Genomic DNA, 14,477 nt, shown 5'->3' on the forward strand with positions numbered 1-14,477 from the left:
ATCCTCTTTAAAAGTGAAGTTGCAAAACATTTTGGAGAAACGTGGCAGTTGAAAGTCTGTCAAAGTTTATGCAAAATATCCAAACACGATGTGCACAACTCGTATGTAGTGCAGCACGAAGGTTGGACCACCTTGCATCCAGTCATCTGTCTCTCACTTTGGGTTGCCTCGACCACAGAGACAAACACTCCTGGGACCCACATCCCACCGCAGCATTGCAGGAGAGTTGACTGTACTCCCCGTCACGAAAGATAATGCACGTGGCCTTCGAATGTATATTCAGTAGTGCGCCAATCTGCCCCTTGCAACAGCGATTTCTAAACTTAAAACAAGCCAGACTCATGTGTATTGCAAACCCGGATGCGTGAAGGCAAAAGCTTTGACAAAGCTGCGTGTACACTGCGCCGACACGAACCACGTCATCTGGTTTTCCACCGACGCCCATGTGGAGTTCTCCTTTACAACAGAACGCTCACAGCTGCAGACGTTGTGACATAGCGTTTATTCCAACACGTATGCAAAAACGCACTCAACATGTACAGAAAGGAAATAAAAAATAAGGTATGAATATAAAAGGTGACAGACTATGTACAAATTACAGTGCGACTACAAGACAGGCTACAGAGGAAAATCGCGCAAGGGCACTCAAGCAAAATGTGAAAACAGAATTACTGATCGAGGTCGCAGTGCATTTCAAATGGTTTTCCTCCAGGTGTAATACAGGTAAACAAGGGCAGGAGACGGCCCTGAGGGCAGCAATGTCAGTGTCACCCTTTCAAGTGTAATAAGTGTCATCACTTACATATAAACACTGTTGTATTAAAGCTTATATGACTGTGCATCTACACGCGCGCAACATACAGGGCAGGTTACACGATCACCGCTCTGCACCAGCCTGTCCACAGTCACGCGCTGGCGAGGCCCATATTCTTAGGCACGGTACGGCTCAGACTTGGCTCTTCCTCGGGTGAGCAGAGCCTGGCCGCTCGTGTCTTTAAAAGCAACCTCGCCGATCATGCCATGGCCGTGCCAAGTTGGGAGCCAAGCTGGAGCTGAGCCACACCTAGAATGTGGGACTGGAGGTGTATGGATCCTTTAACCCAAGCCAGCAGTGCGGGCCGCTGGGCTGGACCGAACATGCTTTGGTGACCCAGAAAGGCCATCCCACCACAGAAGCCACGTCAAGGGACCGCGACAGGGCACCCACGACAGTGCTACTGGGGCAGCCGCCCACCCCTACGGCAGACGGGCAGTCGGAGAAGGTCGAGGCCGACCGCGTCTACGATGGGAAAGCAGTGCGTGTGGCTTGGCACCAGCTACAGCAAGGTGGCCTGACAACACTTCACCGTCGGTCTCATTATTAGTTTCCCTGCAGCGATAAGAAATACCAGTTTTTGTCATGCACATTAACATACGTTACATCATAGTAATGGGCTGTGTCATTAGTGACAGTCCTACGGTTACTGGGGCCCCCAACCAGCACATTTCCATATTCCTGTACATGCTACTTTAGTAATTACAAACTGAGCAATCCAGTGTGGATTGGCACAGGGATCCCTCAGCCACAGCATCTGGCCAATATTACCATCAGACTGCCCTGGAGATATTTAGAGCACCAATACTGTTCCTATTTTTCAGTAATTATAAATATTACAGTGGTCAAGGGATCGCCACCCACACGGCGCTTAGGGCTGCGGGTACGATGACAGCGATGGCTGCACTCATCCAGTTGCCACCGAGAGGACCAAAGGCCTCGCGCCAATGTCGGCGCCGTCACTCAATCGAGCAGGTGCACATGGGTAGCTTTTGGTTTCACAATTCAAGCTTGAGGTTCATGTAAAACAAGCACTGGTTCCCAAACAATCCAACATGGCAGATACATTTGACCAAATACTGAGATATTCTTTAGCGACGGTGTCACTGCAAACAATCCAAGGTGGGGTCCGGTAAGGCTCCTCCTGCATAACTCTTCAATCTGGACTCGTAATGCATCACTGCACATTACTTTAGGAATGGTTAAATTATCCATACATGTCCCAATTTTTGGAGTCGTTTTCATGTTCCCTACGGTGCTTTCAAGTAATACACAGCATCTGGCTGCTGGGCTAGAATCAGGTTTGTAAGCAGCACCATGTGTCGCTCAGTCTTTGGCTTCACTTTCAACCACAACGCAGTGCAACTCTCATGGGTTGGTCCTCACACTGTCTACATCTTTGGATGCGTTTGTCTTCAGGTTCATGGTACCATAGAATATAGCACAACTTTTGAACACAGATAAATACAAGTATTGACAGACATAAATATAAATAACATATTTTTCAATATTCCTAGAATCCCACTGTGTAGCTAACAACCCTCCTGTATGGTGGTCTCTTCACACCTCTGCTGTACACCATCCAAGCACTTGGCAGCCCTGCCTCCGAGCGTCAGCGCATCTGTGCCCTCTTGGGTGCCGGTGACACCAAGAGTTTGTGACGACCGAGACGGGCCTCGGGAAGAGAAAATCTCATCCCACCGAGAGCGGAGCATCTCCTTTGGTAACGGCGCGCCGTCCGCAACTCACCGGCGACCTGCCGGCACTCACGGCCCACTAATGACGCCGATCGTACGCGTCCACGTCATTCCCCCAACGTTCAGAAGCATACCAGCGCAGGCGTTCATGCGCACAACCACCACGCAAAGGATCTACGTCCCTCGCACCGCTCGCGAGCGTCAACTACACCCGAGCTTCGTTCAACGCAGCCAGCAGGGTTTCTCCGACCCCCAGGAAATAGACAACTTGGGCGATGCCGAAGAGTGGCGCGATCACCAGGGCACGGCAGCCGGCACCCTTCAGGAAGGCCGCCGGTCCTTCGTTCACCCAGATCCTCCTGCGGACGACAGCGACGCAAACAGACGGTCAACTTGAGACGACTATAACGCGTTAAAACACATTCAATAACGGTAGGATCTTTGCAGCAAGTAAAGAAAATACTGCAGATGTCACCATGCGGAGGTGGCAGCGACTGACCTGGCGCAGTCAACGATGCCACTGTAGGTTTCCTCACTGGCGCCTTTGTGCAGAGACTGCAAGCGCGTTTTCACAACTGCACACCAAATACAGAGCAGCGTTTCATACGGGTACAACTACAGTAGTAATCCAGACTCCATAATCCATGGACATTCAGTTCTTACTTAAGTAATTTTTATGTCATGGAATGGTATTCAACATTTCTGTGATCGTAAGTGAAATAGCCTGTATGAGTGCACCGAGATGTTCATGAATTTCGGGGCAGCCTGTTTTTAGCAGCACCCACATTATAATTTATGGAAAAAGTAAAAAGAGACACAAATGTTCAACAGCATTCTTTGTTTTGAAGGTGACCTGGATTATAGAGTAATTTTGAAAAATTAAATATTTAAATACATATCAAATGTAAACACATTTCATCAGTTGGCTCAGCAGTAGGGCTCAGAGCCAGCTCAATTTAAGCATGGCCGTGAGCCGACTCATTTGAGCCAGAGCCAATTGTGAGCCGAGCCGTGGCTGAGAACGAGTGCCGAAGTTGGAGGAGCGTGGCCGGCCCTCACCGTCACAGGGGCTGACGCTGACGGCCGCCACGGAGCCGGCGAGGCAACCCGACAGGAACGAGTGGTAGAAAGGGGCATTGCCCTCCAGGCCACTCTCGCCAGCCAGCCGGCCCAGCTCGTTCAGGTTGGCAAACAGTGGGAAATAGATGACAGAGAAGGGGACATCCCTAAACAGCAAAGCACAGCACAGCAGCAGGTTTGTTACAACACTGTCATTAAATGCAGCATGAATGTTAGACGAAGACAATTCCACTGCTCGAGTAACAGGTAAAGGTACGACCTGCAACCGCGCGCCCACGCCGCTGCTGGCAGAATTGGCCTCCACCAGAGCGAACTCTGAAGAGGATACGGTGAGACCTTGCTTAGCGCGTGTTCACACTATGCAGTTCTTCCATTAGGGCATACACGCTGAATGTTCCCGTTATAACGTGGGACGCGCACCGTTATAAAACACGTTTCTTTTACAGTCGACAATTAACTACTTTCTCGAGCTGCGCAGCTGAGCGGAGTGATACAGTATACGGACTGTTAAAGTAACGCTGTGGCATACCCCGACTTGTCCCGGCATCTTACTGTGTGTGCGTGCATCATATCTTGCCAAACTTGATTGTTGCATTATTTATTGGGATTTTTTTTTGCTTTCAGAGTTTTCCGCTTAACGTGGCACTTTTCATGAGGATTTGCTGTATTTGGCCTACTCTTTATGCGTGCCAGATGTCTTACCGTACCTACGCTTTACCCCACCATGCATGGCCTGCTCATCAGCAGTGGTGTACCCATTAGACTGCTGGGTGGACAAGCGGTTGATGGGGGGGGTCTGAGAAACCTGAACCATTTTTTCCCTGTCGTGCCAGAATATGGAATCAAATCGGCGATCTCCAAATTGCAAGGAACAAACCATTCCACCACCACTGTAGTTCCTGCTTGAGTACAACAGATCAGAACCTAACGGAGTTAACGATAGGTTTGACCTCGGGCACATTTAACAAGCTTGACAGCTAGCACATCACAGCCTGCTGTGTGTGAATGCGATGGTGTTTGTCATCACCTCAGGGTTTTACTTTTAATACAATTGAATGCATGCGTATACTTTTCAAATTGTGAAGGGTTTGTAAATACCAGAAAAGGGTAACACATTCATTTGCCAATTTGAGACTGTTCAACTGGCAACGTTTTTATAATTAAATTAGGGCCCCGTGGTGTATATGGTATACAATGCAGATTACAACTTTTATTCAATGTCTCCAATTTCCCTATGCGCTATTAAGAATGGTAATTGCCTGAAACGTCACCTATTTTACACACACACACACACACGTACATTTTCCATTACAGAGCGGTGTTATTGACGAATGCGTTGAGGTTGTGTCACTACCTGAGCAGCGTAGCGCCCAGCCCACGGTACAGGCCACCCAGGCCCTGCGTGTGCAGCAGGTGGCGGGCGATGTTCACCGCAGAGCGTGGCGGCGGAGCCGAGTGCGCCACGTAGGCCCGGCTTAGCACTGGGGTGACGGCACCCATTTTTGCGCTCCCCAGTCCAGCTGTAGAGATGTTTGCAGACAGCTTCTGCTGTGCCACTGTAGTGAAGCAGTCACTAAACGTTACCCCAAAGTGTGCACACATTGCAATGCTTCTTGGGCAAAATTAACATTGCCCCAAATCATAGGATCAAAATCTATGTTCAAACAAGAGTTAAAACGTAAGTATACTTTCAAACAATGAGTTAACTACGTGTGTACACACGTTGGGACAATACAGGCCTCCCACCTTATTATTTACAGTTAAAACGTTTAATATATCACCAAGTGCTGAACAACGTTGTCTGAGATCTTAAAGACAAATAAAAACAGTGGCTCAGGTGCTGAGCATAGCATGTTTGTGCACGTGTCAGTTAGTCTGTGTGCATAGCCTGGAACTCCATTATCTTGGTGTGGCTCATTTGGTGTGGATTTACCATCCAGTGTATCGTGTTTAATTAACCAAAACCCACCCCCATGCACTTGAGCAAGGCTGGCACAGCACAAGGCACGTAACGTCCACTGGCGGAAACTGGAGCCAGAACCGAAGCCCGCATGCGGAACATTGTAAGTGTTGGGCCATGTACTCATGTACATAGATGTGTATTCCGCTACATATTATAAAATCCACCGATATTGACGTGCAATAGGTTTGTGAGAGCATGACTGAGGGAGTGAAATCACAAGTTGGGGGGTGGGGTACTTGCCCAGGCGGCCTGCGTCCTGTAACTGGATCTTGAGCATCTCCATGGGAGTGGTGACAACCACTTGGCAGACGCCGGCTCCACAGCCTGCCACCATCTCCCGCCACACGCTCAGGCCGTTCCTACACCGACAGCAGATACTGCTCATCAAAGCCTACCGTTGTGCTGAAGTAGCTCCATGAAACGTTTAACACTGAACAAATGAAACCTCTCAATTTTACATTTCGGAGGTTCTGTCACCACTCCTGAATAGGTCGCTTGTGGAAATCTACGGCGAAGTTATGCTCACCCGTCACGGGAGAGAAGCTGGCGGAAGACGTCGTTCGCGGCGAGTTTAATAGCCTTCTCGGGTGTGACGAGCGTCAGGTTGACAGCAGCTCCTGCGTGGGCACAGACAAAACAGGTGTGAGCACACGCCGCCATGGGCACATACCCCGCATACCCCCCCCTTGTGTTCACACGCCAGCAGAGCCGGGTGCACCCTTATTTAGATAAACATGGTCAACTACAGCCATTTACTGTAAGAAAGAGCATGCAAGAGAAAAAGAAGATTCAGAGAGGCAGCCACACATAACCGGATGAGTGCAGTGTGAGCCAGAAGGAGGCCAAGGTCGAGTAGTCAAAGGCGTTCAGAACTGTCGAGACGGCGCTAGGGGAAATTACAAATCGTAGCAAAACACCACTGTGCAAAGGTTTACGTAATCCTCATAAAATAGTGAAACATTATTTTAAATGAAAACCTTAAACATTCCCCATTATGTACGCAAAATCAACACTATAAATGTGCAATTACTGTCACAGCATTACTGCAGTTAACATGGATTACTTGTTAGAAAATGTTATAATACAAACTTAAAATTAAACGTTTATTAGAAAATTATCTTCAGATTTTAGCTGAGAGAAAAGTAAACTGATGAAGACCATCAAGGACAGGACTGAAGTGCAAGGGTTCAGGAGAACGAACCCAGACAGGGCTCGTTAACAAGGGAGGAGCGGAGGAGAGGAGGTCGCAGGGTAACTGAGCAAGAGGCATCGCCACAATTCGTACGGCAGAGAGAGTGGGAGACAAATCCATTAATAAAAACAGTACAGTATGATCCTTGGGGGCCTCGCCTGATTGGCTAGCCGTCAGTCCCATGGAGACCAGTGAGCAAAGGAATCAACTGATCCCAGTGTCTGCAATATGAAAAACACAGTTGCAACAAGCACACAAAGCGGCGCGCCCACACGCGGCCACACAGTCAGCACATTTCCCAGCCGGGCTCTGCGTGCACGCCACGTGGACTGCGCACGGCCTCTACCTTTTCGGTCAGCGAGGCCTCTGGGCCTTCTGCATCTTACAGGTGCAGCCAGCCCCACGACCACTAGGCCGGGTTGGTAAATGCCATGTTCCATGTCAAACTAAGATTTCAACAGAATCCCAAATAAATCGATGAACACTGTGTCATATCAAGAAACCCGTGCTGACCGTGTTAACCGCGTTTTGACTGCCCATACATGCAATTCCCCATCCTCAGTATATAAATATTTCAACTGGAAAACCTCTCGAGATGGAGCATGTCATTTGTGAGGTGTCCAGTGAAATACATCCTGTCCAGAGCCAGCTAAGCTGGCAAAAGCCCAGTATCCAACAAAGTTTATACTGTCATATTTTTAAATCATCTTTAAAAACACTTTCCACAGCGTGACAGTTTACTTGCTTAGCAATGCTATTCACGACTCACGTTTGTATCTGTTAACATCCCAATTATTATAGGCAGCAAAATTCTCTGCAGCCAATTCTGGTAATCAATTTCCCTTCCAATATAGTTGAGCTTTAGGATGAAAACATAATCATAAAAGGTTACAGTGAGAAACTTAAAAGCTTACCTCTGTACATGCCGAACACGCCCTCACTACGCACCGTCTTTACCAGGCAATCAAACCTATGCAATTAGAAATCACACTATTAGAAATCACACATGGCTCACGCAACACATCTCTATTTATAGTGCTTCTAGACCCACTGTAAACGCATGACGGATACATTTCCCAGAAGAATACCAACAGGATGAGGGTGCTTGTAGATGGAGAGGTGGATGGGGGTGTGAAACTGGGTATGTATGGGTGTAGGTTGGGTGTGGATGGGTGTGTGGAGGTAGCGGAGTGGAGCGGTAGTGTAGCAGTTGGCGCGCCGCACTACGAACCAGGCACGGCAAACACCAGTGACGAGTATCTGAACCGGTCCTGGGCCCTTCCCTAGGTCGACTTCGCCTCAAATCAGTACCTGGTGGGGTGTGTAAACATCACCACTAGGGAGACATGCGGCCAGGTGCAGTGCCAGCCACCCACCGCCTTCATGTGCGCTCTCTTCACAGCACTTGCGCAAACCTAAGAAGCCTGTAAAGGCTACAGTGGGGATCTTTGTCTTTGACGCTGGGTGTGTATGGGTAGCAGTGAATGGGTGCGTGCACTTGCTCACATGCTGCGGTATACCCGCTGGCCCTGTCGCTGGTTCTGTAGCCTGGTTTTGGCCAGGTCGATGGGGAAGACGCACGTCACGCCAATCAAGCCAGCCACGCCACCATTAATGAGCTTCGCTGGCAAACTGTGAAGACAAGCATCGCGCAGAGTGGAGCAGCTTTACTACGTTAAACATCTTGTGCAGTTTTCTAAACATTCCCATTAGAAATGGCCAATTAACTTCCTTGATTGTGATACCATGAATACTTAAAAAGCTGCGAACTACTTCCAAACTATCAGTGAACAAATTCTTCACAATGAGTTGGCTCGCAGAGACCATGAGTGGCAATGTATAAGTGAGCTGACATTTTTTAAGGCACTGAAATGAGGAAAAAGTCTTTTTTTTTATTTAAAAAAATCCAAAACGGAAATTCTGCACTTAACCACTAAATGAACAAAGCAGCATTTGCCAGTGTAGGACCCAACTCGGAAATCGACGTGCATCCAGAACCGTATTCCACATACCTGATTTGCTTGTCCGCCATGCTATTGAAGTCAACTGAAGGGTAGAGCTGGTCGTTAGAAAATGCGTCAAATCTGTAAGAAGAAAGTTAGACCATTAGCTGAATATCAACAAAAGGACGGCACAGTAGACACAAGGTACACAACCCTCAGCATACCGAGCCATGAATGTAATATTTACTGCCTCATAACTCTTCCGCGTTCCCACGGTAAGCCTTGACACAGAAACCCACTGGTAAACCTAGACAGGAAACCAATACTCGCTACTTTATTTAGATAATGTAACCCGCCACTATGCACAAACCCCTTCACTTAACTTCCCTCTACTGTATTTGCTTAAGGGCATCGGCAGTAGGGCTGGGCGTAGGGGCCACCCTCGTCCTTCACCCAAGCTGATGCAACACTGTCCCCTCAACGCGTCACCACTTGGGCCATACACACACAGTCACTTCTGCAAGTCTGTCGCCACACTGGCGCCATGCGGTTTCTCTTCGTTGTGACATGCGGAGGGATTACTTAAGTTTCCTGAAATGCCTCACATGCCACTGCTGACAGAAGGGCCTCCACTCGAGCGAACCCGAGAGGGTATTTGGTCTACTCTTCTCCGTTGACTAAGCGTTGGAAGCGGTGACCGACACACGACATGCCCACCAACTGACTGTGGTGTTTATATTGCTGCGTGGACAAACACAGGAGATTTGAAAAACTCGCACCATTGTTTCAAATGCCACAATGGGAGTTGGAATATAATTGACGACCTCTGGTTTGCAAGTCCATTGTTATAAATAGGTTTTAAAACGGTACTAAATGCGTTTACCATACCATTTGAATTGCACTTAAAACTAGATGCATACTGTATTCAGAAACCGAGGGTGCTTAAATCACGATGGACAGTAGAAAGATGAGCTCAACATGTATGGAATTTTAACACGTAAGCATTCGCCACCAATATTATCCACAAGAGGTATTTGTTGTGTAAGATCGACCCAACCCCAAAAAAAAGTTTGGAGAATCCACTGCTGCATGAAAACATACCCAAGATCCCGCAAGCTTTCATGGTCTTGCGAAGCAACAATCCATCTGCGTTTTACTCCATGGCTGCCACTCCATTGTTAAGTCTTGACCATCGTCCATCGTGTCCCTTATCCCCATAACGCGTCCTACCCAAGTCTACTGATGAAGACAGAAAATACAGTGGACTGCCAGTCTTCTCCAGCCGATTCACTTGCACTGCAGGGAGGTACCACTTCTAAACACACGCATCCCCCCCACCCCAGCGTATGTCAACATCTTCGGCACTGCATGTAATCTGAACTCCCCACAATGGATATACAGCATTGCACGCGAGTGCGGTTATTTACATTTCCAACGCATTGCATCACCACCACTCGAATCAGGTACCGACCATATTATTGTTTCATGTCTGAAGCGTGACTCAAGAGCATTTGGCACAAGGCATGTGCTGACAAGTATGAGACTGTGGAAACAAGATACTGTGGAAACAACGGAAAAGCATCGCTCCATTCACATGGAATCCATGACATCACCACGGTCTGCCGCGAAAGCCACCAGATTAAAATTGAGGGATTAATACGATCCCGTGCCACCACGAGCAGTGGCCCAAACACATTCCTGACCTAAACAGACCTAATACACCAGCGGCACCACCACAGCCAGCGATAACAAATATTAAATACTTGGACCTACTACTTGTATCAATGCGGCAACTTTTGACCACTGAGCATGTGGACGTGCATCTATTCTACCAATAAGCGTTCAAATGTCACCACTCCTTAAATTTAAATTTCGATTTAAAGCTTTCGTGACTGTAGGGATTCATATTCTTGGTTCTTTCGGTAAAGTCACGTGGAAGGGAAATAACAAAAATAAAACATCAAAAATTATCACGACGTGGAATGGGATAGTGGACAGGTGAAGAACGGAGCTGTCGGAAAGACAGAAAGACGCTGTCTTTCCCACAGCTCTGTTCTTCATCTGAGGACGGCTGCTTGCGTTGTGGCCAAAACGTCGTGAGAATTAGTATTGCTTTATTTGTATTATTTTATTACTTCCCTTCTACGTGACTTTACCGAAAGAACCAAGAAGATGAATCCTTAAATTTAGTTACCCGCGTCACTCGTGAGAATGTAAAACTTCTGGTCTCTTGAGTTCTCACCTGACAAAAACAAATCATGTAAAACAACCACGTGGATGTTAATGTGCACGTAGAGACGCGGTGATGCGAAGCTCAAGTGGAGCTGCTCCAGCACACAAGGTGGTGGTCACGAACCCACAGGAATGTGTCTATCCCCCCCCCCCGTCAGAAGGCCCGGCTCGCGTTACCCTGCCACATGCACCCTTAATGGTCACAATCTCTCTAACTTTCCATTTTAAACTTTCTCTGGCGATCAGCACAAGATGCCATGCCCCCGTTATACAAAGCGCACTAAACGAGTTCGTCGTGCCGCTTCCACCGTGCCCCTCATAGGCCATAAAGAACGAGGCGTTGCTTGATGCGACTTGGCAGGCTTTGTCGGGGCTCGCGTATTCCATAGCATGGGGTAGTGGACAGTGGTCGGTTCAGCGGTCAAACGACGCGTTCACAATCGGCCGAAGCCTCCACTACCAACTGCATTCCAGAACTATCGAAGCCACCCGACATTTACCAATATCACCCGAACCTTCCACCACGAACACCAACATCCTTCTACGACCAAACCCCCATCCAGGATGTCCTCCACTACCAACTGCATTGCAAACTATTGTTACACGTCACCATAACCACCACCAACTCACCTCTGCACCCCTCCACGCCCAATCCCCACCACCCTGCACCACCACAGAGACCGCCGTCTCCAACATTCCACGCCACGCGCGACTCGGTGGCTAAATGCCGTCATCCAAGACACCCACAGGGCGTCTTCGCTAACATCACTGCTATTACGTTTCTTTACATCTGTAATAGTGCAACGACTTGATGTCTGCCTGCCGAGTCGCCCTTGAAAAGTTGCTTCTTAGCTTTACCTTTAGTCGGGAAATAAACGTGTGATTCTGTAACGTTTACAAACTGTGGCGACCTCGCTTAGAGCCGAGAGGCACCGCGTCTCGGCTCTGCCCCGTCACAATAAGTGTCGCATCGCGGTACCGTGCCAGGTTCAGGAACTCCGTAGCTACAGCTCGACTCACCAGAGTGGTGTCGTGTCACGGACTCACCCTGGGGGCACCCCCCTCGTCCCCCTCGTCCAGCTCGGCACCCCCCGACGTGGGCTCACTCGGGGTGCCCCCAGTGAGCCGTGGTTGTGACGACCACCACCCAGGTCACGCCAATGACTCTCCTCGTCTCTTGAATTTTCCCCCCGTTAGACAAAACAAACTTGGAAGCCTCGCCATGGACACGGTCACATCAAACACAAACCCGCCACACTCAGATTCCAATCACCGGCTATTAAGGGACATTATAAGTGTTCCTGCTGCTGGCCACAGGGACCACCACTCTTGTTTCAAATCACGCGTTCACCCAGCCGAGAACTCGAGAGGCCAGGGTAGCAGTCTCATTTTAAAGTGACACGCGTCACCACATCGACTAAATACATTGCTGTAAAGCACAACGCAACACAACTACTCCACAAGCACAACGCAATATTAAAGATACGTGTCGTGCGATGCAAGGTGGCTCATCACCGAGGTTGTGAGGCGGCTTTAGTCGACGATTGACGATCTCCAGAGCAGTCGGGGTCTGTCGTGTCACGGATCTCCACCACTCCGAGTCCCCAAAGAGGTCTGTGCCCACAATGTTCCGTGTCTCAAACTACTCAGATGCAAGTCGTCGTGTGGAGTGCACTCAGTAGTGGCTTTTGCTTTGGAGTCTAGAGAACGAAGTCATGTAATCTGTAACTAATTGGTCTTCGTATTCGTCTGCAGTACTTGTTCAGGATACAGAGTAACCCAGTCTACGCTACTTCGGTGTCTGCGTTAGTGCCGGACACTGAAGTGATAATTAAATAATCGCCGTCGCTTTAGTACTCTGGTTATGCAAGTCACCGTGTCGAGTGCAGCCAGAAGCCTGTCTGTTAAGTACGATGGCCTTCTTTCGTACCGTACGTAGCCAACCGTGATAATCGGAAGTAGTTTGCAATTTAATGTGCAGTACACGTACTTGGTTTCTGTCTTATAGACTAATAGCCCTTACTTAGTGAGTTAATTGCTGTGCTATGCTCCCTGTATAAACCCTGTCTCTCCTGCACTTAGTAACCTTGTCTGCTCTGCTCGCCTGGTAATGAAGCCAACACGACTTAAGTCTCTTATAGCAGTCGTAATTAATTCAGAATTAATGAATAAACGAATTTGAATCAGATTGACACTGACTTTCCACTGCTATCTCCCCCTGGGCTCGGGTGCCTCGCCCAACGAGACGCGCTTTTATAAGCGCGCATTCGGGGGCGGTGCGCCCAAGTAACCAATAAGAGCGCGGCTCGCGGGAGAAAAGGGCGGGCACCCGACATCATAGCCAATAAGAAGCGATCGTGTGGTTGTGCGTGGGCCAATGGGAGCAATATGTTCACGTGATCGCGGCGTGATCGGTTATTTCCACTGCAGAACATGCGGGCGGCAGCATGTGACTAAGGGGCGGGGTGGGGCATGAGCCACAAATTGCGAACCCCGCCGTGAGCCACCCCTCCGGCATGGATTTTGAGTAAATTATTTTTAAAATGTATTTATTTATATTTGTTTTATGCAGTGTCTGCTGCTGTGCCCTGTACATCGCTTTGAGATCCTTGAGGAAAATCGCGCTATAAATGTAATTATGGACGCGGCATTTATATTCGTCACAACCGCGTGAGGCGCCGTCATTGGCGACCTCCACCTGGGGAAACTTTCTCGTGGAATATTTTAAGGAGCGGAAAGTTACAAATGAATTCCTCTTCAACGAATGTCGTATGCAAGTCACGACTTAATTTTATCCGGAGCTGCCTGGGGCTGAGATCCCGACAATGTGCAACGCCCCCCACGATGCCTACGGCGGCGGGATGGGGATGAACATTCTGGAGCTCAGCCCCGGACAGCTCCGGATTAATTGACGCCGACTGCGCCTTTTGTTGTTGTGCCCCCCTAGAGAATCTAACACTGTCCTCTCTGGACAAATAAGGAACCACCACTGGGCTGTGTTCATCCTAAACGTCCTCTTACAACAACAAAAATCCGCCAATTAACATTTCCTCTCCCTTCCATAGCATCAGAAGTGCCTCCTTATTCCTACTCATTTTGTTAAAACTTTGGTAAAAATAATTTTAGCTTTGCTGCTCAATTTCCAGGAATACACGTGCCTCTCAACTACAGCGTGGCTCCCCCCCTTCAGCCCCCCGATTTATGTTGCTATTAAACCAGAGTTTGCACATGGACCTCACTTGTTCTGGCACCCCGTGCTCTCTGTTTGCAATTTTATTTTCGATCCGCATATTTCATTTACGATCACGAAATACCTAATTTGGTATGTATGTTGACCGTCTTTCGCACCATACACATACAACCGTGCTAATCGTAGGTGCGAAAGTGACTGAATATTGTGCGTGATATAAGGTAAAATTATCATAAAATCGGGGATAGGGTTCGTGTTGGGGTTCGTGCTAGTAATAGGGATCCTTGGAGATAGTAGTCACATGGATAGGGTTAATGGTGGTGTTGGTTAGCGATCAGAGTTGTGGCTAGGGGTAAGATTGGGGAC

The 14,477-nt window shown here is 48.5% G+C and overlaps 1 protein-coding gene across 2 annotated transcripts; it reads right to left on the minus strand.

Annotated features, from left to right (window-relative positions):
• Positions 1–483: 483 nt before the first annotated feature.
• LOC144933971 (mitochondrial glutamate carrier 1-like) lies at positions 484–13,152 on the minus strand. 2 transcript variants are annotated; one of them, XM_078859356.1, is made up of 10 exons: positions 12,437–13,152; positions 8,759–8,830; positions 8,253–8,378; positions 7,661–7,716; positions 6,081–6,171; positions 5,795–5,913; positions 4,946–5,147; positions 3,571–3,737; positions 3,011–3,086; positions 484–2,870 (listed from the first exon to the last, which is right to left on the minus strand). In XM_078859356.1, the coding sequence occupies exons 2-10, from the start codon at positions 8,776–8,778 to the stop codon at positions 2,717–2,719; spliced, it is 1,011 nt and encodes a 336-aa protein (XP_078715482.1). In that variant the 5' UTR covers positions 8,779–8,830; positions 12,437–13,152; the 3' UTR covers positions 484–2,716. The 2 variants fall into 2 exon arrangements, with proteins under 2 accessions (XP_078715482.1, XP_078715483.1); XM_078859357.1 differs by lacking the exons at positions 8,759–8,830; positions 12,437–13,152 and adding an exon at positions 6,905–6,967 and having other exon boundaries at positions 8,253–8,324.
• Between the last annotated feature and the right edge of the window lie 1,325 nt (positions 13,153–14,477).

The sequence above is a fragment of the Lampetra fluviatilis genome, chromosome 8 (genome assembly GCF_964198595.1).
Source record: "Lampetra fluviatilis chromosome 8, kcLamFluv1.1, whole genome shotgun sequence".
Classification (NCBI taxonomy): Eukaryota; Metazoa; Chordata; class Hyperoartia; order Petromyzontiformes; family Petromyzontidae; genus Lampetra; species Lampetra fluviatilis.

What these genes read in the sequence shown, in the direction of transcription:
- LOC144933971 (XM_078859356.1), bottom strand. Translation starts at nt 8,778, where the DNA reads ATGGCGGACAAGCAAATCAG. An exon ending in ATGGCGGACAAGCAAATCAG is followed by an intron (nt 8,379 to 8,758) that starts GTATGTGGAATA and finishes TTGTCTTCACAG; the next exon opens with TTTGCCAGCGAAGCTCATTA. An exon ending in CGTGTTCGGCATGTACAGAG is followed by an intron (nt 6,172 to 7,660) that starts GTAAGCTTTTAA and finishes GTGCCCACGCAG; the next exon opens with GAGCTGCTGTCAACCTGACG.